Source organism: Pseudophryne corroboree, chromosome 2 (assembly GCF_028390025.1).
Source record: "Pseudophryne corroboree isolate aPseCor3 chromosome 2, aPseCor3.hap2, whole genome shotgun sequence".
Lineage (NCBI taxonomy): Eukaryota > Metazoa > Chordata > Amphibia > Anura > Myobatrachidae > Pseudophryne > Pseudophryne corroboree.
The window spans coordinates 130563139-130590167 of record NC_086445.1 but is presented as its reverse complement, the minus strand read 5'-3'; the positions used below and the strand labels follow the sequence as shown (position 1 = coordinate 130590167).

The 27029-nt window shown below is 48.8% G+C and overlaps 1 protein-coding gene across 2 annotated transcripts in view; it reads right to left on the bottom strand.

Moving 5' to 3' along the window:
* Positions 1–13168: 13168 nt before the first annotated feature.
* The window catches only part of GTF3A (general transcription factor IIIA), a 46025-nt gene continuing 32164 nt past the window's right edge, over positions 13169–27029 (bottom strand). Inside the window, exons 8-9 of one of the 2 annotated variants that reach the window (XM_063951715.1) lie at positions 14611–14661; positions 13169–13655 (exon numbers count right to left, since the gene is read on the bottom strand). In XM_063951715.1, coding sequence (XP_063807785.1) covers positions 13476–13655; positions 14611–14661 — 231 coding nt within the window. In that variant the 3' untranslated portion in view covers positions 13169–13475. Of the gene's footprint in view, positions 13656–14610; positions 14662–14911; positions 14962–27029 lie in introns of those variants that run through there. The other variant, XM_063951716.1, reaches the window with a different exon arrangement.

Below are 27029 nucleotides of genomic sequence, written 5' to 3'. Positions count from 1 at the left end.
GCCGCAGTCCTTTCGGTCCTATAAGAACAAGCGGACAAAAGGACAGTCATATCTGCCTCGGGGCAGAGGAAGGGGTAAGAGAGGGCAGCAAGCAGCCCCTGCCCAGGAACAGAAGCCCTCTCAGGGTTCTGCAAAGCCCTCAGCATGACGCTGGGGCCTTACAAGCGGACTCAGGAGCGGTGGGGGGTCGACTCAAGAATTTCAGCGCACAGTGGGCTTGCTCACAGGTGGACCCCTGGATCCTGCAGGTAGTATCTCAGGGTTACAGGTTGGAATTCGAGAAGTCTCCCCCTCGCAGGTTCCTAAAGTCTGCTTTGCCAACGTCTCCCTCAGACAGGGCGACGGTATTGGAAGCCATTCACAAGCTGTTTTCTCAGCAGGTGATAGTCAAGGTACCCCTCCTACAACAGGGAAAGGGGTATTACTCCACGCTATTTGTGGTACCGAAGCCGGACGGCTCGGTAAGACCTATTCTAAATCTGAAATCTTTGAACCTGTACATACAAAAATTCAAGTTCAAGATGGAGTCACTCAGAGCAGTGATAGCGAATCTGGAAGAAGGGGACTTTATGGTGTCCCTGGACATAAAGGATGCTTACCTGCATGTCCCAATTTGCCCTTCACATCAAGGGTACCTCAGGTTCGTGGTGCAAAACTGTCATTATCAGTTTCAGACGCTGCCGTTTGGATTGTCCACGGCACCTCGGGTCTTTACCAAGGTAATGGCCGAAATGATGATTCTTCTGCGAAGAAGAGGCGTATTAATTATCCCTTACTTGGACGATCTCCTGATAAGGGCAAGGTCCAGAGAACAGCTGGAGGACGGAGTAGCACTAACCCGACTAGTGCTGCAACAACACGGGTGGATTCTGAATTTTCCAAAATCTCAGTTGACCCCGACGACACGTCTGCTGTTCCTGGGAATGATTCTGGACACGGTTCAGAAAAAGGTGTTTCTTCCGGAGGAGAAAGCCAGGGAGTTATCCGAACTTGTCAGGAACCTCCTAAAACCAGGGAAAGTGTCTGTGCATCAATGCACAAGAGTCCTGGGAAAGATGGTGGCTTCTTACGAAGCGATTCCATTCGGCAGATTCCACGCACGAACTTTTCAGTGGGATCTGCTGGACAAATGGTCCGGATCACATCTGCAGATGCATCAGCGGATAACCTTATCGCCACGGACAAGGGTGTCTCTTCTGTGGTGGTTGCAGAGTGCTCATCTGTTAGAGGGCCGCAGATTCGGCATACAGGACTGGGTCCTGGTGACCACGGATGCCAGTCTGAGAGGCTGGGGAGCGGTCACACAGGGAAGAAACTTCCAGGGAATATGGTCAAGCCTGGAGATGTCTCTTCACATAAATATACTGGAGCTAAGAGCGAGTTACAATGCTCTAAGTCTGGCAAAACCCCTGCTTCAGGGTCAGCCGGTGTTGATCCAGTCGGACAACATCACGGCAGTCGCCCACGTAAACAGACAGGGCGGCACAAGAAGCAGGACAGCAATGGCAGAAGCTGCAAGGATTCTTCGCTGGGCGGAAGATCATGTGATAGCACTGTCAGCAGTATTCATTCCGGGAGTGGACAACTGGGAAGCAGACTTCCTCAGCAGACACGATCTACACCCGGGAGAGTGGGGACTTCATCCAGAAGTCTTCCACATGATTGTGAACCGTTGGGAAAAACCAATGGTGGATATGATGGCGTCCCGCCTCAACAAAAAACTGGACAGGTATTGCGCCAGGTCAAGAGACCCTCAGGCAATAGCTGTGGACGCTCTGGTAACACCGTGGGTGTTCCAGTCAGTGTATGTGTTCCCTCCTCTGCCTCTCATACCAAAAGTACTGAGAATTATACGGCAAAAGGGAGTAAGAACGATACTAGTGGCTCCGGATTGGCCAAGAAGAACTTGGTACCCGGAACTTCAAGAGATGCTCACGGAGGATCCGTGGCCTCTACCTCTAAGACGGGACCTGCTTCAGCAGGGACCGTGTCTATTCCAAGACTTACCGCGGCTGCGTTTGACGGCATGGCGGTTGAACGCCGAATTCTAAGGGAAGGAGGCATTCCGGAAGAGGTCATTCCTACACTGGTAAAAGCCAGGAAGGAGGTGACTGCACAACATTATCACCGCATTTGGAGAAAATATGTTGCGTGGTGTGAGGCCAGGAAGGCCCCCACGGAGGAATTTCAACTGGGTCGATTCCTACATTTCCTGCAAACAGGATTGTCTATGGGCCTCAAATTGGGGTCCATTAAGGTTCAAATTTCGGCCCTGTCGATTTTCTTCCAGAAAGAATTGGCTTCAGTTCCTGAAGTCCAGACTTTTGTAAAAGGAGTACTACATATACAGCCCCCGGTTGTGCCCCCAGTGGCACCGTGGGATCTTAATGTAGTCTTGGATTTTCTCAAATCCCATTGGTTTGAGCCGCTCAAATCGGTGGAGTTGAAGTATCTTACATGGAAAGTAACCATGCTACTGGCCCTGGCTTCAGCCAGGAGAGTATCAGAATTGGCGGCTTTATCATATAAGAGCCCATATCTGATTTTCCATACGGACAGGGCAGAACTGCGGACGCGTCCTCATTTTCTGCCTAAGGTGGTGTCAGCGTTTCACCTGAACCAGCCTATTGTGGTGCCTGCGGCTACTAACGATTTGGAGGATTCCAAGTTGCTGGACGTGGTCCGGGCATTGAAAATATATATTTCAAGAACGGCGGGAGTCAGAAAGTCTGACTCACTGTTTATATTGTATGCACCCAACAAGATGGGTGCTCCTGCTTCTAAGCAGACGATTGCTCGTTGGATTTGTAGCACAATTCAACTTGCACATTCTGTGGCAGGCTTGCCACAACCTAAATCTGTCAAGTCCCATTCCACAAGGAAAGTGGGCTCATCTTGGGCGGCTGCCCGGGGGGTCTCGGCATTACAACTCTGCCGAGCTGCTACTTGGTCAGGGGCAAACACGTTTGCAAAATTCTACAAATTTGATACCCTGGCTGAGGAGGACCTTGAGTTCTCTCATTCGGTGCTGCAGAGTCATCCGCACTCTCCCGCCCGTTTGGGAGCTTTGGTATAACCCCCATGGTCCCGACGGAGTCCCCAGCATCCACTTAGGACGTTAGAGAAAATAAGAATTTACTTACCGATAATTCTATTTCTCGTAGTCCGTAGTGGATGCTGGGCGCCCATCCCAAGTGCGGATTGTCTGCAATACTTGTACATAGTTATTGTTACAAACAAATTCGGGTTGTTATTGTTGTGAGCCGTCTGTTCAGAGGCTCCTACGTTTGTCATACTGTTAACTGGGTTCAGATCAGAAGTTATACGGTGTGATTGGTGTGGCTGGTATGAGTCTTACCCGGGATTCAATATCCTTCCTTATTGTGTACGCTCGTCCGGGCACAGTATCCTAACTGAGGCTTGGAGGAGGGTCATAGGGGGAGGAGCCAGTACACACCACCTAATCCTAAAGCTTTATTTTTGTGCCCTGTCTCCTGCGGAGCCGCTATTCCCCATGGTCCTGACAGAGTCCCCAGCATCCACTACGGACTACGAGAAATAGAATTATCGGTAAGTAAATTCTTATTTATTATATTACACATTATTATGAAGAGTGCTCCCAAAAAGGAGTAAAAGATACACAGGTGGAGCTAATTACTTCAATTGTGATTCTGTGAGACAACCTGGAAAATGTTAACTGTCGAGGACCAGGGTTGGCTACCCCTGACCTAGAACTGCCCTTAAATCATTTTGGGGTAGAGCAGGGCTGGCCAAACCAGTCCTCAAGATCTACCAACAGTTCACATGTTCCAGACCACGTAGCTGATACACAGGTGTAGTTATTACTAATTAAGATGTGCTGCATTCATTCCTAACTGACTGACTGACAATTCTACAGATCTCCAGGCGGCCTGGAAAACATGAACTGTTGCTAGATCTCGAGGAGCAGTTTGGCCAGCCCTGGGGTAGAGCTATTAAGAGTTGCAGATCTGACTCACTTCAAACAGTTATGCTGGGTACACACTGGCCCGTATAGCTGCCGTTCTATTGAACAGCCAATAATAAGATTTTACTTACCGATAAATCTATTTCTCGTAGTCCGTAGTGGATGCTGGGACTCCGTAAGGACCATGGGGAACAGCGGCTCCGCAGGAGACAGGGCACAAAATAAAAGCTTAAGGATCAGGTGGTGTGCACTGGCTCCTCCCCCTATGACCCTCCTCCAAGCCTCAGTTAGGATACTGTGCCCGGACGAGCGTACATAATAAGGAAGGATATTGAATCCCGGGTAAGACTCATACCAGCCACACCAATCACACCGTACAACTCGTGATCTGAACCCAGTTAACAGTATGATAAACGCAAAGGAGCCTCTGAAAAGATGGCTCACAACAATAATAACCCGAATTTTTGTAACAATAACTATATACAAGTATTGCAGACAATCCGCACTAGGGATGGGCGCCCAGCATCCACTACGGACTACGAGAAATAGATTTATCGGTAAGTAAAATCTTATTTTCTCTGACGTCCTAGTGGATGCTGGGACTCCGTAAGGACCATGGGGATTATACCAAAGCTCCCAAACGGGCGGGAGAGTGCGGATGACTCTGCAGCACCGAATGAGAGAACTCCAGGTCCTCCTCAGCCAGGGTATCAAATTTGTAGAATTTAGCAAACGTGTTTGCCCCTGACCAAGTAGCTGCTCGGCAAAGTTGTAAAGCCGAGACCCCTCGGGCAGCCGCCCAAGATGAGCCCACTTTCCTTGTGGAATGGGCTTTTACTGATTTTGGTTGTGGCAATCCTGCAACAGAATGTGCAAGCTGAATTGTACTACAAATCCAACGAACAATCGTCTGCTTTGAAGCAGGAGCACCCAGCTTGTTGGGTGCATACAGGATAAACAGCGAGTCAGATTTTCTGACTCCAGCCGTCCTGGAAACATATATTTTCAAGGCCCTGACAACGTCAAGCAACTTAGAGTCCTCTAAGTCCCTGGTAGCCGCAGGTACCACAATAGGTTGGTTCATGTGAAATGCAGAAACCACCTTAGGTAGAAATTGAGGACGAGTCCTCAATTCCGCCCTGTCAGAATGAAAAATTAAGTAAGGGCTTTTATATGATAAAGCCGCCAATTCTGACACACGCCTGGCTGAAGCCAAGGCTAACAGCATCGACACCTTCCATGTGAGATATTTTAAGTCCACAGTGGAAAGTGGTTCAAACCAATGTGACTTTAGAAAACTCAACACAACATTGAGATCCCAAGGTGCCACTGGAGGCACAAAAGGAGGCTGTATGTGCAGCACCCCTTTTACAAAAGTCTGAACTTCAGGTACTGAAGCCAGTTCTTTCTGGAAGAAAATCGACAGGGCCGAAATTTGAACCTTAATGGACCCCAATTTTAGGCCCATAGACAGTCCTGTTTGCAGGAAATGAAGGAAACGACCCAGTTGAAATTCCTCTGTAGGGCCTTCTTGGCCTCACACCACGCAACATATTTACGCCAAATGCGGTGATAATGTTTTGCGGTTACGTCCTTCCTGGCTTTGACCAGAGTAGGGATGACTTCTTCTGGAATGCCTTTTTCCCTCAGGATCCGGCGTTCAACCGCCATGCCGTCAAACGCAGCCGCGGTAAGTCTTGGAACAGACAAGGCCCCTGCAGTAGCAGGTCCTTTCTTAGAGGTAGAGGCCACGGTTCGTCCGTGAGCATCTCTTGAAGTTCCGGGTACCAAGTCCTTCTTGGCCAATCCGGAACCACGAGTATAGTTCTTACTCCTCTCCTTCTTATGATTCTCAGTACTTTTGGTATGAGAGGCAGAGGAGGGAACACATACACTGACTGGTACACCCACGGCGTTACCAGAGCGTCCACTGCTATTGCCTGAGGGTCCCTTGACCTGGCGCAATATCTGTCCAGTTTTTTGTTTAGACGTGACGCCATCATGTCCACCTTTGGTTTTTCCCAACGGTTTACAATCAGGTGGAAGACTTCTGGGTGAAGTCCCCACTCTCCCGGGTGAAGGTCGTGTCTGCTGAGGAAGTCTGCTTCCCAGTTGTCCACTCCCGGAATGAACACTGCTGACAGTGCTATCACATGATTTACCGCCCAGCGAAGAATCCTTGCAGCTTCTGCCATTGCCCTCCTGCTTCTCGTGCCGCCCTGTCTGTTTACGTGGGCGACTGACGTGATGTTGTCCGATTGGATCAACACCGCCTGACCCTGAAGCAGAGGTTTTGCTTGACTTAGGGCATTGTAAATGGCCCTTAGTTCCAGAATGTTTATATGAAGAGATGTTTCCATGCTTGACCACAAGCCCTGGAAATTCCTTCCCTGTGTGACTGCTCCCCAGCCTCTCAGGCTGGCATCCGTGGTTACCAGGATCCAATCCTGAATGCCAAATCTGCGGCCCTCTAGTAGATGAGCACTCTGCAGCCACCACAGGAGAGACACCCTTGTCCTTGGCGACAGGGTTATCCGCTGATGCATCTGCAGATGCGATCCGGACCATTTGTCCAGTAGATCCCACTGAAACGTTCTTGCATGGAATCTTCCGAATGGAATCGCTTCGTAAGAAGCCACCATTTTTCCCAGGACCCTCGTGCACTGATGCACTGAGACCTGTCCTGGTTTTAGGAGGTTCCTGACTAGCTCGGATAACTCCCTGGCCTTCTCCTCCGGGAGAAACACCTTCTTCTGGACTGTGTCCAGAATCATTCCTAGGAACAGTAGACGTGTCGTTGGAATCAGCTGCGATTTTGGAATATTTAGAATCCACCCGTGCTGACGTAACACTGCCTGAGATAGTGCTACTCCGACTTCTAACTGTTCCCTGGATCTTGCCCTTATCAGGAGATCGTCCAAGTAAGGGATAATTAAAATGCCTTTTCTTCGTAGAAGAATCATCATTCCGGCCATTACCTTGGTAAAGACCCGAGGTGCCGTGGACAATCCAAACGGCAGCGTCTGAAACTGATGACAGTTTTGTACTACAAACCTGAGGTACCCTTGGTGAGAAGGGTATATTGGGACGTGGAGATAAGCATCTTTGATGTCCAGAGACACCATATAGTCCCCTTCTTCCAGGTTCGCTATCACTGCTCTGAGTGACTCCATCTTGAATTTGAACCTTTTTATGTAAGTGTTCAAGGATTTCAGATTTAAAATTGGTCTCACCGAGCCGTCCGGCTTCGGTACCACAAACAGCGTGGAATAATACCCCTTTCCCTGTTGCAGGAGGGGTACCTTGATTATCACCTGCTGGGAATACAGCTTGTGAATGGCTTCCAAAACTGCCTCCCTGTCGGAGGGAGACTTTGGTAAAGCAGACTTCAGGAACCGATGAGGGGGAAACGCCTCGAATTCCAGTTTGTACCCCTGCGATACTACCTGTAGAATCCAGGGATCCACTTGCGAGTGAGCCCACTGCGCGTTGAAATTCTTGAGACGGGCCCCCACCATATCTGAGTCTGCTTGTAAAGCCCCAGCGTCATGCTGAAGACTTGGCAGAAGCAGGGGAGGGCTTCTGCTCCTGGGAAGCGGCTGCATGGTGCAGTCTTTTTCCTCTTCCTCTGCCCCGGGGCAGAAAGGAGTGGCCTTTTGCTCGCTTGTACTTATGGGAACGAAAGGACTGAGTTTGAAAAGACGGTGTCTTTTTCTGCTGATGTGGAGTGACCTGGGGTAAAAAGGTGGATTTTCCAGCCGTTGCCGTGGCCACCAGGTCCGATAGACCAGCCCCAAATAACTCCTCTCCTTTATACGGCAATACTTCCATGTGCCGTTTGGAATCCGCATCCCCTGACCACTGTCGCGTCCATAACGCTCTTCTGGCAGAGATGGACATAGCACTTACTCTTGATGCCAGGGTGCAAATATCCCTCTGTGCATCACGCATATATAGTAATGCATCCTTTAAATGTTCTATAGTTAACAAAATATTGTCCCTATCCAGGGTATCAATATTCTCGGTCAGGGAATCCGACCATGCGACTCCAGCACTGCACATCCAGGCTGAGGCGATTGCTGGTCGCAGTATAACACCAGTATGTGTGTATATACTTTTTAGGATATTTTCCAGCCTTCTATCAGCTGGTTCTTTGAGGGTAGCCGTATCAGGAGACGGTAACGCTACTTGTTTTGATAAACGTGTGAGCGCCTTATCTACCCTAGGGGGTGTTTCCCAACGCGCCCTAACCTCTGGCGGGAAAGGATATAATGCTAATAATTTTTTAGAAATTAGCTGTTTTTTATCGGGGGAAACCCACGCTTTTTCACACACCTCATTTATTTCCTCTGACTCAGGAAAAAATATTGGTAGTTTTTTCTCACCCCACATAATACCCTTCTTTGTGGTACTTGTAGTGTCAGAAAGGTTCAATGCCTCTTTCATTGCCGTGATCATGTAACGTGTGGCCCTACTGGACATTACGTTTGTCTCGTCACCATCGACACTAGACTCAGTATCTGTGTCAGGGTCTGTGTCGACCCACTGAGGTAACGGGCGTTTTAGCGCCCCTGACGGTGTTTGAGACGTCTGGACAGGCACTAATTGATTTGCCGGCTGTCTCATGTCGTCAACAGTTTTTTGCAAATTGCTGACATTATCACTTAATTGTTTAAATACAATCATCCAGTCAGGTGTCGACTCCCTAGGGGGTGACATCACCAACACAGGCAACTGCTCCGCCTCCACATCATTTTCCTCCTCATACATGTCGACACACGCGTACCGACACACAGCACACACACCGGGAATGCTCTGATAGAGGACAGGACCCCACTTAGCCCTTTGGAGAGACAGAGGGAGAGTCTGCCAGCACACACCCAGCGCTATATATATATATACAGGGATAACCTTATATAAGTGTTACTCCCTTATAGCTGCTGTTAATATATTTATTTGCTGCCAAACGTGCCCCCCCTTCTCTTTTTTACCCTGATTCTGAAGCAGGACTGCAGGGGAGAGTCAGGGAGCCGTCCTTCCAGCGGAGCTGTGAGGGAAAATGGCGCTTGTGTGCTGAGGAGATAGGCTCCGCCCCTTCACGACGTCCTTATCTCCCGCTTTTTTGTGTAAAATGGCAGGGGATTAAAATACATCCATATAGCCCAGGAGCTATATGTGATGTATTCTGTTTTGCCACCTAAGGTATTCTGTTATATTGCGTCTCAGGGCGCTCCCCCCCCAGCGCCCTGCACCCTCAGTGACCGGAGTGTGAAGTGTGCTGAAAGCAATGGCGCACAGCTGCGGTGCTGTGCGCTACCTTAGTCTGAAGACAGGATGTCTTCTGCCGCCGATTTCACCGGACCTCTTCGTCTCTTCTGGCTCTGTAAGGGGGACGGCGGCGCGGCTCCGGTGACCCATCCAGGCTGAACCTGTGATCGTCCCTCTGGAGCTAGTGTCCAGTAGCCTAAGAAACCCGATCCACTCTGTACTCAGGTGAGTCCGTTTCTTCTCCCCTTAGTCCCACGATGCAGTGAGCCTGTTGCCAGCAGGACTCACTGAAAATAAAAAAACCTAACTAAACTTTTATTCTAAGCAGCTCAGGAGAGCCACCTAGATTGCACCCTTCTCGGCCGGGCACAAAAATCTAACTGAGGCTTGGAGGAGGGTCATAGGGGGAGGAGCCAGTGCACACCACCTGATCCTTAAGCTTTTATTTTGTGCCCTGTCTCCTGCGGAGCCGCTGTTCCCCATGGTCCTTACGGAGTCCCAGCATCCACTAGGACGTCAGAGAAATATTACTGGCCAGTGTGTACCAATTATATGTCTGAACACCGTCGTTCAGACACATTGCGTTGGCCCTGCAGCACACACAATGACCAATATATCTACAGGTATACAGGTGCATCATTTTTTTTTGTGTGTGTACGGGTGGCTGCAGCTGCCAGCAGTAATTGACAGCTGAACTAGGCCGACGCATTTAAATGCCCACCCAGTTCATGCCATCGGTCACAACAGAGCAGGTAGTGTATATGCACAACACACTGCCCGATCACACTATAGATATATCTGCAGATTCATTGATGTGGTTCAAGCTAGATTTCTATTTAAATAGAAGGAGGAGATGTCACCATTTCACCTTAAAGTTGCCTCCCTAATACTAGGAAGTGTACATACACCATAAATTAAACATAAGTATAAATGGAAACGTAACAGTGGTAAGGATTAACTTAAAGAACAATGGGGGTAATTCAGAGTTGATCGCAGCATCCAAATTTGTTAGCAGTTGGGCAAAACCATGTGCATTGCAGGGGAGGCAGATATAACATGTGCAGAGCGTTAGGTTTGGGGGGGGGGGGGAAGCGGGGGTGTTCAAACCGAAATCTAAATTGCAGTGTAAAAATAAAGCAGGCAGTATTTACCCTGCAGAAGAAAAAAAATAACCCACCCAAATCTAAACTCTCTGCACATTATATCTGGCGCACCCCCCCCCCCCTTGCAGTACACATGGTTTTGCCTAACTGCTAACAAATTTGTTGCTGTGATCAACTCTGAATTACCCCCAGACCAGATTGTAGAGGTTCTAAATTTAGCACATCTGCGATCAGTCACACAGAGATGCGGGGGGACACCTAGCACAGAGCTAGTTCACCCCACATGTCAGGCCCATTCCCCGCACAAATACAAAAGCATCACACAGCGGCGATGCTTTTGTACTTTAGGAGTAGCTCGCTGGCAGGAGCTACTCAGCGTTGTGAGAGTCAGAACCCTCCCCCCCCTATGGCCATGCACGTCTGCATTGCCCAGACCGCACCCCCTAAACGGTGGCCAAACGTCACCAGCCCACCCAGCAACCGCCTCTGACAGTCAATCAGGCAGAGGCGATCACAGCGCTGAGACAGCAGTCGGCTGTCTGGCATGCGTAGTTCAGACCTGGTCGGCTGCTATGCAGTGATCAGGGCTGAATTAGGTTCCAATATATTTCCCCCCCCCCCCCCTTCCCAATACAAATTTGTACATATGCACGTAGAGCAGGCATTCCCAACCACGGTCCTCAAGGCACACCAACAGTGCAGGTTTTAGTGATATCCAGGCTTGAGCACAGGTGACTTAATTAGTAGCTCAGTTATTTTGCTTTAACCACCTGTGCTGCAGCCTGGATATCCCTAAAACCTGCACTGTTGATGTGCCTTGAGGACCGCGGTTGGGAATGTCTGACATAGAGCCACCCCTCATGGCTGCTTGTGTGTGGTCTGTGACCCACCTTTCCCGTGTTCCCATGAAAACCTGTTACCACTAGTAACTTCACCTCTGCATGGGACCTATTTCATTGATGGTCATTTCTCTAGCAAGCAAAAACATAACATCCAAGTTACACAATGTATATTTGTGCAAAGAGTTCTGTCTTAAGCATAGATAAGGTTACGATCATACCTAACCCATCAAGAGTAGTCAGTGGCACTACCAATTCCCCACATGAAGTGCAGAATAGTTACCTACCCACTCTCTACTATGGAGAAGTTCCTCTGAATGTTTAAAAGTTATCTGAATGGTATCTCCAGCTGTACGCCAACCCAGCAAGATGCCTCAGTTCTACTTATGAAGGAGTCTTAATATTGTGAGCACTGTTTGCAGACTACTGCAATATAACCATTTCAGACTTCATAAATGCATCTATACAGAGACTCACCCCATTCTGGTTTACAGGGCAAGAGTTAGTAGAGATTGACAGGTAGAAAACCACTTTATACACCCAGAACTAGAACAGGCAAAAGCTTCCATGCCCCTTCCTCAACGGAACACTGGTAATTTTGTACATGCTTCCTCCACCTCCCTTGCCAATATAAAGAGTTTTCCAAGGGGCAGAGAGAACCCAGACAGTGATTCTGTATCTTCAAAGTCTACTTGTCCAAGTAGAGAGATGATTTTCAACCTTTTTTCTTACTCACGGCACACCGAGCAATATTTTAAAATTGCCAAGGCACACCATCAGTTCCCACAGGAAAAAAAAAAAAACCACAAAACACACATTGGCCCTCACAGTAAAAAACAATCACATTGCTCCCTACATTAATCCTATTGCTCCCCACATTAATTCCCCTCCCCATCAATACATATTCTCCCCACATAAAGCCTATGGTTCCCCACAGGAGAAATAAAATAGCAAATATTAGCCCCGACTGGTCAGCTGTCCTCCTCCCTGTCCCTCAGTGGCAGGGGTTGTTCATAGTGAAGTGCTGCGAATACTGAGCAGCAGGCGGTCAGGCAGGTGTGGATGTGGGTGGGCAAGGAAAGCTGTGTATGCAGGCAGGAACTGGAAGATGTGTATGCAGGCAGGTGGGTTGGCTGGGTTGTGAGAGGCGGCGGATGTGACCTATGATATCACACCACCACATCTTCAAGGCATAGGTCACGGTCAGAGCACCACTGATCCTCTAAGAGAGCCTGGGCCAACAGTTCACTCTGAAGGTGCAGGAAGCTGCTCTCTCCGCAGCACACCTTGCAACTGGTCACGGCACACTGGTTGAAAAAGCCTGAAGTAGAGGGTTCTGCTTTGTAGGGAAGCTTAGCTTGAAACATCACCTAGGGCCAAGCCTTGGCATCAGTGTGTCAGAAGAAAAATAATTAGTCTAACGTCACATAATGGCAGCTCTTTATGCCAATTAAAATACTGCAACTCATTTGTGATATTCATGGCATAGGTTTGCTCCAGTACAGTGGGCTTTAAATAGCTCACATTTTCCAAGTCACCCAGCAGAGGCACAGGTGTCATCATTACTCACTGATAGATCCAAAGGTGACACAGATTTCATTTGTGATTCTACAATACCTGGAAAACATGAACTATTTGGGGTCCCAAGGACAGTTTCAGAACCTATGATATAGCACAGGTCTGCAAGCATGCCATGCCATCATTTCGGCCAATAGTGAATGCTAAACCTATGGAAGTGCACGCTGGGAGGGGTGTTTCACAACAGCTGGAGAGAGCCACAGATTTTTTTTCAGGCCTCCTCTAGTACATCCTACATATCAGGATACGGAGTTCTTTGGTATTCCTAAGTGTGCACGTTCCATTTGCAAGAAGGAATGTCTAGTTACTGCTTTTGCCACCCCATGTTCATTACTGCAGAATAAAGAGGTCTATGTTTTCAGATCCATCTATTCAATGATATGCCAATACCCAGAGCTCTTTTGCCTAAACAAAAATGTTCAAAGACCTCAGCATCTGCTTTAACTCTTTAATACAGCATGAAGAAAAAGGTATTTTGTCCAGTTACCCTGCATTGCTAAATAATGCCTGAATGAGTACAAATGAATGACTCAAAATGCAACAAAAAACAAACAAAACAAACAAAACAATTAAACAAAACTCATGACAGACCAAATAAAATAACCCGACTCAAACAAAAACACAACATAATATAAGCCAAACATATTGGAAACCTCCATTAGAAGACACCCACAAAAATGGGCTAATTAGAGTGAGGCAGTTTTAACATAAAATATAAATTCTGCTTTACGATTATAATCGTTATTTCAGGCTCAGCTTTTGCAGTTTGACAGCCTCCTCTGAAACCGTGGCCTCTGGGGGCTTTTCTGTAACTGAATCTGGAAGAGATATTTTTTTCTTCGAGGACTTTTTCTTTGATTTCTTAGGCTTGTACCCAGAGAGGCGAGAAGACAGAGATCTCTTAGGACGTGGAGGCTTCTCCTAGGACAGGGGTGAAGCATGTTAGTGTGACAGCAACATTACATCAAGTCTTTGTACATACAAGACTCCTCTGTGGTCTACACAACAATGTAATCAGCCCTCCAGTAACCATCTCAAAACCCCTTAACCCGACCCTTAACTGTAAGCAGCATTCTGGTGGGGGGAAAATACAGGCTAGAATAGTGATCTCCAAGCCATAGCTCACCGCAGTATTTTCAGTAGCTCCCAGGCTTGGGCAGTCACTGGCAGTCCCCCTCCCTTCATTTTTAATATGGTGCCAGCCAGCCAGAGCTCATGGACCGGCAGTGGCGGCACCCGATTGGCTCACTTACCGGCACCATATTTTAAATGCCCGCTGCCAGAGACTGTCACCCTCACCGCAGCCGCTCTCCGGACTTCACAGGAGAGGCGCGCTCACCTCCCCTTCCATCCCTCATACAGGAGGAGCAGCACCAGCGGTAGTAGAAGAAGCCAGCAAGGGTTAGCACTGTATCGGACACTGCAAGGGGGGGGGGGGGGGGGACACATTTTAAATTGTATCTGGCACTGCTGAGAGGCATTATTTGTGTATCTGGCACTACGCAGGGGTGGGGGCATTACTTGTAGTTGTGAGGCAACATCCACTTTGTGAAGCCACATACACACTTTTGCAGGAACGCACGTGCATTTGGGGGGGGAGGGGGAGCTCCTTCAGAGGTTTTATTTTCCAAAAGTAGCTCACACCCCAAATAAGGTTAGAGACCACTGGGCTAGACTATGACTAGCTCCTACAGCAGATCGTAAGAGCTCCAGTTCTAGTATGGGTGATTGTCTTCTGTAGTATGAAGGAGTATAGATTTAAAACTAAACAAAAATGATTAACATGGATAGAACTCATTCGGATAAGATCTTCCTCAGTACTATTCATGAGTGGATTCATTGGGATCTCTATAAATGCTAAATAGACAATACTCACCATCTTTTTCTTCTCTGGGTCATGGGTATTCGCATGTCTCTCCAGACTTTGCTGCAACAGAATTAATTTTTTTCAAGGACAGTTCCTGCACATCATTTCCATACAGTTCTGCTGAATAGACTAAACCTCATAGGGGTTATGTAATGGGTTCAGAGACTACAGAATCAGTGACATTTTGGCAAGTTGGTTGCTAGTTAAAGCAGCAGTACATTAGAAATCAGTTATACCTTCTACCCATTTACTGCTAGAAGTTTAGTGCTACGCCACGGTCATAATTTTGGTACCCATGATAAAAACTTACCATGTGTTCTGAAGTACAGAGTATGTTCACTGTCAGCTCTGCATTATAATCTGTTTGATACCATACAAGGATTAGATTCCACATTAACAGCAAGGATCCAGTATTATTTATAGATTCTTCACTAGAGGATACTAGCCAGCTGAATCTCTTACTCTAAAGCAGCGACTTCCAAGTCACACTAACAGTCCACCTTTCAGGTATATCCATGTTTAAGCAGATTGCCCAATTTAGTACATCAGTCATTTTCAGTTTACAATCTGATCAACCATAGATGAGTAAACCAGGGCCTGTTAGGGTGCATTTATGAAGAGGGGAGATCTACCAAGCCTTGGAGAGAGAAAGTGGCAAGAGAAAGTACTTCAACAATCAGCTCCTAACTGCCATGTTACAGGCTGTGAGGTCTATGCATGAAGCAGTGAAAATAGTGGAGAAGTGTGCCTGTGGAGAAGTTGCCCATAGCAACTAGCTTCGAAACATCAATTGGTTTCGATAAAATTAGACATCGCAGCTTACTGGTTGCCATGGGCAACTTTTCCACTGGCTCACTTCTCGGCTTCATGAGCCGACCCCATTTTCTGATCGGCTGGTACCTTCTCTCACCACTTTATCACTCTCCAAGGCTTAGTACACATGTCTGTCTGTGGAGGCGGGTGAGAATTTTTATTATTTTTTTTAGGTTAATAAAGCAACTCACCTGTGCATGATTAAAGGGATCCACAAAACAAGAGTAACAGGAGAGAACCATTGCTCTAGAATGTATTTGAATAATGGAACACTTGGTAATCTACATCTACCCTAAACAATTTAAACTGCAGCACACATCCTTCCCATCACCATTGGGTTTTGGAATATACCCACATTACTGTTCGTGCCAAGTAAACTAGCTTGGAGGCTATTTGATTATATTGTAGGGAAGGCTCTCAAACTGTCCTCAAGGCACCTTAATGGTCCATGTTTTAAGGATATCCATGATTGATCATAACTGAATTAGTACCTCAGACATTTATATTTTCATCATCTGCACGCAGCTATGGCTATACTTAAGTTATTCCCCTTCAAAACATTGTTTATAATGTTAAAATAAAAAATAGGATTTTAATATCTACCAGTAAATCCTTTTCTCCTAGTCCGTAGAGGATGCTGGGGACTCCAAAAGGACCATAGGGTTTATAGACGGGATCCGCAGGAGACATGGGCACACTATAAGACTTTGAATGGGTGTGAACTAGCTCCTCCCTCTGTCCCTCCTCCAGACCTCAGTTATAGGAACTGTGCCCAGGGAGACGGACATTTCGAGGAAAAGGATTTTTGTTACACTAAGGGTGAGATACATACCAGCTCACACCACAAACACCGTACAACTGGATTAGCAGGAATACCAGATAACAGTATGAACTAACAGCAACAAGCTGAACATAACCGATATACAACCTTCATGTAACCGAAAACCACTAATACAACTGCAAGTAACAGTCCGCACTGGGATGGGTGCCCAGCATCCTCTACGCACTAGGAGAAAAGGATTTACCGGTAGGTATTAAAATCCTATTTTCTTACGTCCTAGAGGATGCTGGGGACTCCAAAAGGACCATGGGGTCTATACCAAAGCTCCAGACCGGGCAGGAGAGTGCGGACGACTCTGCAGCACCAATTGAGCAAACATAAGGTCCTCATCAGCCAGGGTATCAAACTTGTAGAACTTAGCAAGTGTGTTTGAACCAGACCACGTAGCTGCTCGGCAAAATTGAAGTGCCGAGACTCCTCGGGCAACCGCCCAAGATGAGCCCACCTTCTTGGTAGAATGGGCCTTCACCGACTTCGGCAACGGCAGTCCAGCCGTAGAATGAGCGTGCTGAATCGTATTACAAATCCAGCGTGCAATAGTCTGCTTATAAGCAGGATTTCCAATCTTCTTGGAAGCATACAGGACAAACAGTCTCCGTTTTCCTAACAAGAGCCGTTCTGGCGACAAATTTTCAAAGCTCTTACGACGGCGAGAGATTTTGGCACCATCACGGCATCCGTAGCCACAGGCACCACAATAGGTTGATTTATGTGAAAAGAAACCACCTTCGGCAGAAATTGTTGACAAGTCCTCAACTCCGCTCTATCCACATGGAAAATCAAATATGGGCTCTTGTGAGACAGAGCCGCCAATTCAGACACCCATCTAGCGGACGCCAAGGCCAAAGGCATAACCACTTTCCAAGTGAGAAATTTCAACTCAACCTTCCGCAAAGGTTCAAATCAGTGAGACATAAGAAATTGTAACACCACGTCAAGATCTCACGGTGCCACGGGCGGCACAAACGGAGGATGGATATGCAGCACTCCCTTCACAAAAGTCTGAACCTCAGGAAGGGCGGCCAATTCTTTTTGAAAGAAAATAGATAAAGCTGAAATCTGCACTTTGATGGAACCCAATTTCAGGCCTGCATCCACGCCTGCCTGCAAAAAATAAATAAATGGAGGAAACGACCCAGCTGAAACTCCTCCGTAGGAGCTTTCCTGGCTTCACACCACGACACATTCTCCAAATACGGTGATAATGCTTCGCCATGACCTCCTTTCTAGCCTTAAGGAGAGTGGGGATGACTTCCCCGGGAATACCCTTTGGAGTTAGGATTTGGCGTTCAACCTCCATGCCGTCAAACGCAGCCGCGGTAAGTCTTGAAATACGCACGGCCCCTGCAGTAACAGGTCCTCTCCGAGAGGGAGCGGCCAATGATCTTCTATGAGCAATTCCTGAAGATCCGGGTACCAGGCTCTCCGTGGCCAATGTGGAACGACGAGTACTGCCGGAACCCTTGTTCGTCTTATGATCCTCAACACTTTTGGAATGAGAGGAAGTGGAGGGAACACATACACCGATTGAAACACCCATGGAGTTACCAGGGCGTCCACTGCACTGGCTTGGGGGTCCCTTGACCTGGAACAAAACCTCGGAAGCTTCTTGTTGAGGCGAGACGCCATCATGTCTATTTGAGGAATTCCCCAACGCTTTGTCACTTCTGCAAATACCTCTTGATGAAGGGCCCACTCTCCTGGATGGAGATTGTGTCTGCTGAGGAAGTCTGCTTCCCAGTTGTCCACGCCCGGAAGGAAGACTGCCGACAGCGCTCACGTGCTTTTCCGCCCAGCGGAGAACTCGTGGCCTCCGCCATCGCCGCTCTGCTCTTTGTGCCGCCCTGGTGGTTTACGTACGCCACCGCTGTTACGTTGTCCGACTGAATCATGACAGGTAGACCTCGAAGAAGGTTTTCCGCTTGCAGAAGGCCGTTTAAATGGCTCTTAACTCCAGAACATTTATGTGGAGACAAGTTTCCTGGCTTGACCATTTTCCCTGGAAACTTCTTCCTTGTGTGACTGCTCCCCAGCCTTGGAGACTTGCATCCGTGGTCAGCAGGACCCAATCCTGGATCCCGAACCTGCGTCCCTCTAGAAGGTGAGAACTGTGCAGCCACCGCAGGAGATAAATTCTGGACTTGGGATATAAAATTTTCCGGTGCATGTGTAGGTGAGACCCGGACCATTTGTCCAGCAGGTCTCATTGAAACACCCGGGCATGAAACCTGCCAAACGGAATGGCTTCGTACGCCGCAACCATCTTCCCTAGCACTCGAGTGCATTGATGAATAGACACTCTTGCCGGTTTCAGAATCTTTGACCAAGCCTTGGATTTCCAGAGCTTTTTCCGCCGGAAGAAACACTCTGCAGTTCCGTGTCCAGGAGCATGCCCAAGAAAGGCAGCAGAGTTGTCAGAATCAACTGAGACTTTGGCAAATTTAGAATCCAACCATGATGTTGCAGAACAGTCAGGGAGAGCTCCACATTTCTTAGCAACTGCTCCTTCGATCTCGCCTTTATCAGGAGATCATCCAAGTACGGTATAATTGTGACACCCTGCTTGTGTAGGAGTACCATCATTTCGCCATGACTTTGGTGAAGACCCTCAGGGCCGTGGAAAGCCCAAACGGCAACGTCCGAAATTGGTAATGAGAATCCTGCACCGCAAATCTCAGGAAAGCTTGATGTGGAGGATATATCGGGACGTTTAAGTAGGCATCTTTTATGTCGACTGACGCCATAAAATCCCCACCTTCTAGACTGGAGATCACTGCTTTAAGAAATTCCATCTTGAACTTCAGTTTTCAAATACAGATTGAGGGATTTTAGGTTCAGGATCGGTCTGACCGAGCCGTCCGGCTTTGGCACGACAAAGGCTCGAATAGAACCCTTCTCCCCGTTGGGACTGGGGTACTGGGACAATGACTGTTGACACAGCTTTTGTATCGCAGCACTCACTACTTCCCTTTCTGGGATCGAAACTGGCAAGGCCGATTTGAAAAAGCGGTGGGGGGCCCATCTCCTGAAACTCCAGTTTGTACCCTTGGGACACTGTCTAAGACCCAAGGATCTAGGCCAGAGTGAAACCAGACCTGACTAAAGAGTCGGAGACGGGCCCCCACCGGCACGGACTCCCGTAGGGGAGCCCCAGCGTCATGCGGTGGACATGGCAGAGGCCGGGGAGGACTTTTGGTCCTGGGAGCCTGACAGCAGGCGACCCTTTTTCCCCTTCCTCACCTTTTGAAGCAAGGAAGGACGAGCCTCTTCCTTTCTTGAATTTATTAGGCCGAAAGGACTGCATCTGATAATGGGGTGCCTTTTTCTGTTGTGCAGGAACATAGGGAAGAAAAGATGACTTACCTGCTGTAGCGGTAGACACCAGGTCAGCGAGGCCTTCACCAAACAAGACACTACCTTTATAAGGGAGAGCTTCCATAGCTTTCTTGGAGTCGGCATCAGCATTCCCTTGATGAATCCACAGCGCTCTCCTGGCCGAGACTGCCATGGCATTGGCCCTTGATCCCAAGAGGCCAATATCCCTCGCCGCATCCTTTAGGTAAGCTGCAGCATCCCTGATATATCCGAGAGTCAAAAGAATGTTATCCCTATCCAGGGCATCAATGTCCGATGCCAAATTATCAGCCCACTTAGCAATAGCACTACTCACCCATGCCGACGCCACGGCAGGTCTGAGGAGTGCACCCGTAGTAACATAAATGGCCTTTAATGTAGTTTCCTGCTTACGATCCGCAGGATCCTTGAGAGCAGCAGTGTTGGGAGACGGAAGTGCCACCTTCTTGGACAGCCGGGACAGAGCCTTGTCCACATTGGGAGATGACTCCCACTTTTCCCTGTCGTCAAGAGGGGAAAGGATATGCCATAAAAATTCTCTTGGGAATTTGCCACCTTTTGTCAGGCGATTCCCAAGCTTTTTCACAAAGCATTCAGTTCATGAGAGGGGGGGGGGGGGGGGGGGGAAACGTCACCTCAGGCTTTTTTCCCTTATACAAACAAATATCTGGAACAGCAGGCACTTCAGAAATATGTAAAACATCTTTAATTGCCACAATCATGTACTGAATACTCAACCAAATTTTGGATGTAAACTGGCCTCACTAAAGTCGACACTGGAATCAGAGTCCGTGTCGGTATCAGAATCCGCCATCTGGGTGAATGAACGCTTTTTTTTATGACCCTGAGGGGGCCTGTACCCGGAATAAAGCTTCCTCCATGGATTTTCTCCATGTCTGTCAGAGAATCAGATTTATCCAGCCTCTTAGACGATAACGCCACATTTGCATTCAATGTACTCAACATATTCACCCAATCAGCAGTCGGCGGTGCCGACAGTCACTCACAAATCCTTCTCTGCGCCCCCAGTAACTTCCTCCAGGGAGGAGCACTCAGGCATGTCGACACTGTACCAACACACACTGGCAATAGGGGACAGACCCACAGGGAAGCCTGTTAGAGAGAACACAGAGGGAGTATACCAGCTCACACCCCAGCGCCCATATACTACTGAAATAATATATGATCACTGTGCTGTTTAAATAGCACCAATTGACTGTGCCCCCCACCCCGTTTTGCTCCCTGTACTTGCCAAGGAGAGTGGAGGTCCAGGCCAGCATCTCTGCAATGTCTATGGAGAGAAAATGGCGCTGGTAAGCTGTGCGGGCTAAGCCACGCCCCCTCCCGGCGCTCTGTAGTCCCGCTCAGTTTCAAATAATTACACTGGCGGGGGTCTTATATTTAGTGCCTAGGCACTTAACATGCTCTTTTGCCAGTTTAAAACTTCAGTAACCCGCTGCCCAGGGTGCCCCCCCTGCGCCCTGCACCCTGTGAGTGCCGTTGGTGTATGTGTGGGAGCATGGGGCGCAGCGCGACCGCTGCGCTGTAACTCAGTTACTGAAGTCTTCTGCCGTCACTGAAGTCTTCTGTTCTTCTCATACTCACCCGGCTTCTTTCTTCTGGCTCTGTGAGGGGGTGACGGCCCGGCTCCGGGAACAAGCAGCTAGGCGCACCAAGTGATCGAACCCTCTGGAGCTAATGGCGTCCAGTAGCCTAAGAAGCAGAGCCTTTAACTCAGAAAAAGTAGGTCTGACTTCTCTCCCCTCACTCCCACGAAGCAGGGAGCCTGTAGCCAGCAGGTTTTTATTTTCAGGGAGACCTAACAGTCTTTTCAGAGAAACTCAGGAGAGCTCCCCTAGTGTGTGTCCAGTCTCTCTGGGCACAGAATCTAACTGAGGTCTGGAAGAGGGGCATAGAGGGAGGAGCCAGTTCACACCCATTCAAAGTCTTAGTGTGCCCATGTCTCCTGCGGATCCGGTCTATACCCCATGGTCCTTGGAGTCCCCAGCATCCTCTAGGACGCAAGAGAAAATAAGATTTTACTTACCGATAAATCTATTTCTCGTAGTCCGTAGTGGATGCTGGGACTCAGTCAGGACCATGGGGATTAGCGGCTCCGCAGGAGACAGGGCACAAAAATAAAAGCTTTAGGACTAGGTGGTGTGCACTGGCTCCTCCCCCTATGACCCTCCTCCAAGCCTCAGTTAGGATACTGTGCCCGGACGAGCGTACACAATAAGGAAGGATTTTGAATCCCGGGTAAGACTCATACCAGCCACACCGTACAACTTGTGATCTGAACCCAGTTAACAGTATGACAACGTAGGAGCCTCTGAACAGACGGCTCACAACAATAACCCCCCGATTTTTTTGTAACAATAACTATGTACAAGTATTGCAGACAATCCGCACTTGGGATGGGCGCCCAGCATCCACTACGGACTACGAGAAAAAGATTTATCGGTAAGTAAAATCTTATTTTCTCTGACGTCCTAAGTGGATGCTGGGACTCCGTCAGGACCATGGGGATTATACCAAAGCTCCCAAACGGGCGGGAGAGTGCGGATGACTCTGCAGCACCGAATGAGAGAACTCCAGGTCCTCTTTAGCCAGGGTATCAAATTTGTAGAATTTTACAAACGTGTTCTCCCCCGACCACGTAGCTGCTCGGCAGAGTTGTAATGCCGAGACCCCTCGGGCAGCCGCCCAAGATGAGCCCACCTTCCTTGTGGAATGGGCCTTGATAGATTTAGGCTGTGGCAGGCCTGCCACAGAATGTGCAAGTTGAATTGTGCTACAAATCCAACGAGCAATCGTCTGCTTAGAAGCAGGAGCACCCAGCTTGTTGGGTGCATACAGTATAAACAGCGAGTCAGATTTTCTGACTCCAGCCGTCCTTGAAATATATATTTTCAATGCCCTGACAACGTCCAGCAACTTGGAATCCTCCAAATCGCTAGTAGCCGTAGGCACCACAATAGGCTGGTTCAGGTGAAACGCTGAAACCACCTTAGGCAGAAACTGAGGACGCGTCCGCAGTTCTGCCCTGTCCGAATGGAAAATCAGATATGGGCTTTTATACGATAAAGCCGCCAATTCTGACACTCTCCTGGCTGAAGCCAGGGCCAGTAGCATGGTTACTTTCCATGTAAGATATTTCAAATCCACCGATTTGAGTGGCTCAAACCAATGGGATTTGAGAAAATCCAAAACTACATTAAGATCCCACGGAGCCACTGGGGGCACAACCGGGGGCTGTATATGTAGTACTCCTTTTACAAAAGTCTGGACTTCAGGAACTGAAGCCAATTCTTTCTGGAAGAAAATCGACAGGGCCGAAATTTGAACCTTAATGGACCCTAATTTGAGGCCCATAGACAATCCTGTTTGCAGGAAATGTAGGAATCGACCCAGTTGAAATTCCTCCGTCGGGGCCTTCCTGGCCTCACACCACGCAACATATTTTCTCCAAATGCGGTGATAATGTTGTGCAGTCACCTCCTTCCTGGCTTTTACCAGGGTAGGGATGACCTCTTCCGGAATGCCTTTTTCCCTTAGAATTCAGCGTTCAACCGCCATGCCGTCAAACGCAGCCGCAGTAAGTCTTGGAATAGACACGGTCCCTGCTGAAGCAGGTCCGGTCTTAGAGGTAGAGGCCACGGATCTTCCGTGAGCATCACCTGAAGTTCCGGGTACCAAGTTGTTCTTGGCCAATCCGGAGCCACGAGTATCGTTCTTACTCCCCTTTGCCGTATAATTCTCAGTACTTTTGGTATGAGAGGCAGAGGAGGAAACACATACACTGACTGGAACACCCACGGTGTTACCAGAGCGTCCACAGCTATTGCCTGAGGGTCTCTTGACCTGGCGCAATACCTGTCCAGTTTTTTGTTGAGGCGGGACGCCATCATATCCACCTTTGGTTTTTCCCAACGGTTCACAATCATGTGGAAGACTTCTGGATGAAGTCCCCACTCTCCCGGGTGTAGATCGTGTCTGCTGAGGAAGTCCGCTTCCCAGTTGTCCACTCCCGGAATGAACACTGCTGACAGTGCTATCACATGATCTTCCGCCCAGCGAAGAATCCTTGCAGCTTCTGCCATTGCCCTCCTGCTTCTTGTGCCGCCCTGTCTGTTTACGTGGGCGACTGCCGTGATGTTGTCCGACTGGATCAACACCGGCTGACCCTGAAGCAGGGGTTTTGCCAGGCTTAGAGCATTGTAAATCGCTCTTAGCTCCAGTATATTTATGTGAAGAGACATCTCCAGGCTTGACCACACTCCCTGGAAGTTTCTTCCCTGTGTGACCGCTCCCCAGCCTCTCAGACTGGCATCCGTGGTCACCAGGACCCAGTCCTGTATGCCGAATCTGCGGCCCTCTAACAGATGAGCACTCTGCAACCACCACAGAAGAGACACCCTTGTCCGTGGAGACAAAGTTATCCGCTGATGCATCTGCAGATGCGATCCGGACCATTTGTCCAGCAGATCCCACTGAAAAGTTCGTGCGTGGAATCTGCCGAAAGGAATCGCTTCGTAAGAAGCCACCATTTTTCCCAGGACTCTTGTGCATTGATGCACAGACACTTTTCCTGGTTTTAGGAGGTTCCTGACAAGTTCGGATAACTCCCTGGCTTTCTCCTCCGGAAGAAACACCTTTTTCTGAACAGTGTCCAGAATCATTCCCAGGAACAGCAGACGTGTCGTCGGGGTCAATTGAGATTTTGGAAAATTCAGAATCCAGCCGTGCTGTTGCAGCACTACTTGGGTTAGTGCTACTACGTCCCCCAGCTGTTCTCTGGACCTTGCCCTTATCAGGAGATCGTCCAAGTAAGGGATAATTAATACGCCTCTTCTTCGCAGAAGAATCATCATTTCAGCCATTACCTTGGTAAAGACCCGAGGTGCCGTGGACAATCCAAACGGCAGCGTCTGAAACTGATAATGACAGTTTTGCACCACAAACCTGAGGTACCCTTGATGTGAAGGGCATATTGGGACATGCAGGTAAGCATCCTTGATGTCCAGGGACACCATAAAGTCCCCTTCTTCCAGATTCGCTATCACTGCTCTGAGTGACTCCATCTTGAACTTGAATTTTTGTATGTACAGGTTCAAAGATTTCAGATTTAGAATAGGTCTTACCGAGCCGTCCGGCTTCGGTACCACAAATAGTGTGGAATAATACCCCTTTCCCTGTTGTAGGAGGGGTACCTTGACTATCACCTGCTGAGAATACAGCTTGTGAATGGCTTCCAATACCGTCGCCCTGTCTGAGGGAGACGTTGGCAGAGCAGACTTTAGGAACCGGCGAGGGGGAGACTTCTCGAATTCCAACCTGTAACCCTGAGATACTACCTGCAGGATCCAGGGGTCCACCTGTGAGTGAGCCCACTGTGCGCTGAAATTCTTGAGTCGACCCCCCACCGCCCCTGAGTCCGCTTGTAAAGCCCCAACGTCATGCTGAGGGCTTTGCAGAAGCCGGGGAGGGCTTCTGCTCCTGGGAGGGAGCTGCTTGGTGCACTCTTACCCTTTCCTTTGCCTCGGGGCAGATATGACTGTCCTTTTGCCCGCTTGTTCTTATAGGAACGAAAGGACTGCAGCTGAAAAGACGGTGTCTTTTTCTGTTGGGAGGGGACCTGAGGTAAAAAGGTGGATTTCCCGGCTGTTGCCGTGGCCACCAAATCCGATAGACCAACCCCAAATAATTCCTCCCCTTTATACGGCAATACTTCCATATGCCGTTTGGAATCCGCATCACCTGACCACTGTCGCGTCCATAAACTTCTGGCAGATATGGACATCGCACTTACTCTCGATGCCAGAGTGCAAATATCCCTCTGAGCATCTCGCATATAAAGAAAAGCATCCTTTAATTGCTCTTTAGTCAATAAAATACTGTCCCTATCCAGGGTATCAATATTTTCAGTCAGGGAATCCGACCAAACCACCCCAGCACTGCACATCCATGCAGAGGCGATGGCTGGTCGCAGTATAACACCAGTATGTGTGTATATACTTTTCAGGGTAGTTTCCAGCCTCCTATCAGCTGGATCCTTGAGGGCGGCCGTTTCAGGAGACGGTAACGCCACTTGTTTTGATAAGCGTGCGAGTGCCTTATCCACCCTAGGGGGTGTTTCCCAGCGCGCCCTAACCTCTGGCGGGAAAGGATATAATGCCAATAACTTCTTTGAAATTAGCAGTTTTCTATCGGGGTTAACCCACGCTTCATCACACACTTCATTCAATTCCTCTGATTCAGGAAAAACTACAGGTAGTTTTTTCAGACCCCACATAATACCCCTTTTTGTGGTACTTGCAGTATCAGAGATATGCAAAGCCTCCTTCATTGCCGTGATCATATAACATGTGGCCCTACTGGAAAATACGTTTGTTTCTTCACCGTCGACACTAGATTCGGTGTCCGTGTCTGGGTCTGTGTCGACCGACTGAGGTAAAGGGCGTTTTACAGCCCCTGACGGTGTCTGAGACGCCTGGACAGGTACTAACTGGTTTGCCGGCCGTCTCATGTCGTCAACTGATTTCTGTAACGTGCTGACATTATCACGTAATTCCATAAACAAAGCCATCCATTCCGGTGTCGACTCCCTGGGGGGTGACATCACCATTACCGGCAATTGCTCCGCCTCCACACCAACATCGTCCTCATACATGTCGACACACGTACCGACACACAGCAGACACAGGGAATGCTCTTATCGAAGACAGGACCCCACTAGCCCTTTGGGGAGACAGAGGGAGAGTTTGCCAGCACACACCCAAGCGCTATAAATATATAGGAACAACCCCACAGAAGTGTTGTTTCCTTTATAGCAGCTTAATATATCAATATCGCCAAAAAAGTGCCCCCCCTCTCTGTTTTTTTACCCTGTTTCTGTAGTGCAGTGCAGGGGAGAGTCCTGGGAGCCTTCCTCGCAGCGGAGCTGTGCAGGAAAATGGCGGTGTGCTGTGGAGATAGGCCCCGCCCCCTATTTCGGCGGGCTCTTCTCCCGGTGTTTGTGAGACCTGGCAGGGGTTAAATACATCCATATAGCCCCCGGGGCTATAGGTGATGTATTTTTAGCCAGAACAAGGTATTATCATTGCTGCCCAGGGCGCCCCCCCCCCAGCGCCCTGCACCCTCAGTGACCGCTGGTGTGAAGTGTGCTGACAACAATGGCGCACAGCTGCAGTGCTGTGCGCTACCTCATGAAGACTGAAAAGTCTTCTGCCGCCGGCTTCTGGACCTCTTCACTTTTCGGCATCTGCAAGGGGGTCGGCGGCGCGGCTCCGGGACCGGACTCCATGGCTGGGCCTGTGTTCGATCCCTCTGGAGCTAATGGTGTCCAGTAGCCTAAGAAGACAATCCATCCTGCACGCAGGTGAGTTCACTTCTTCTCCCCTAAGTCCCTCGTTGCAGT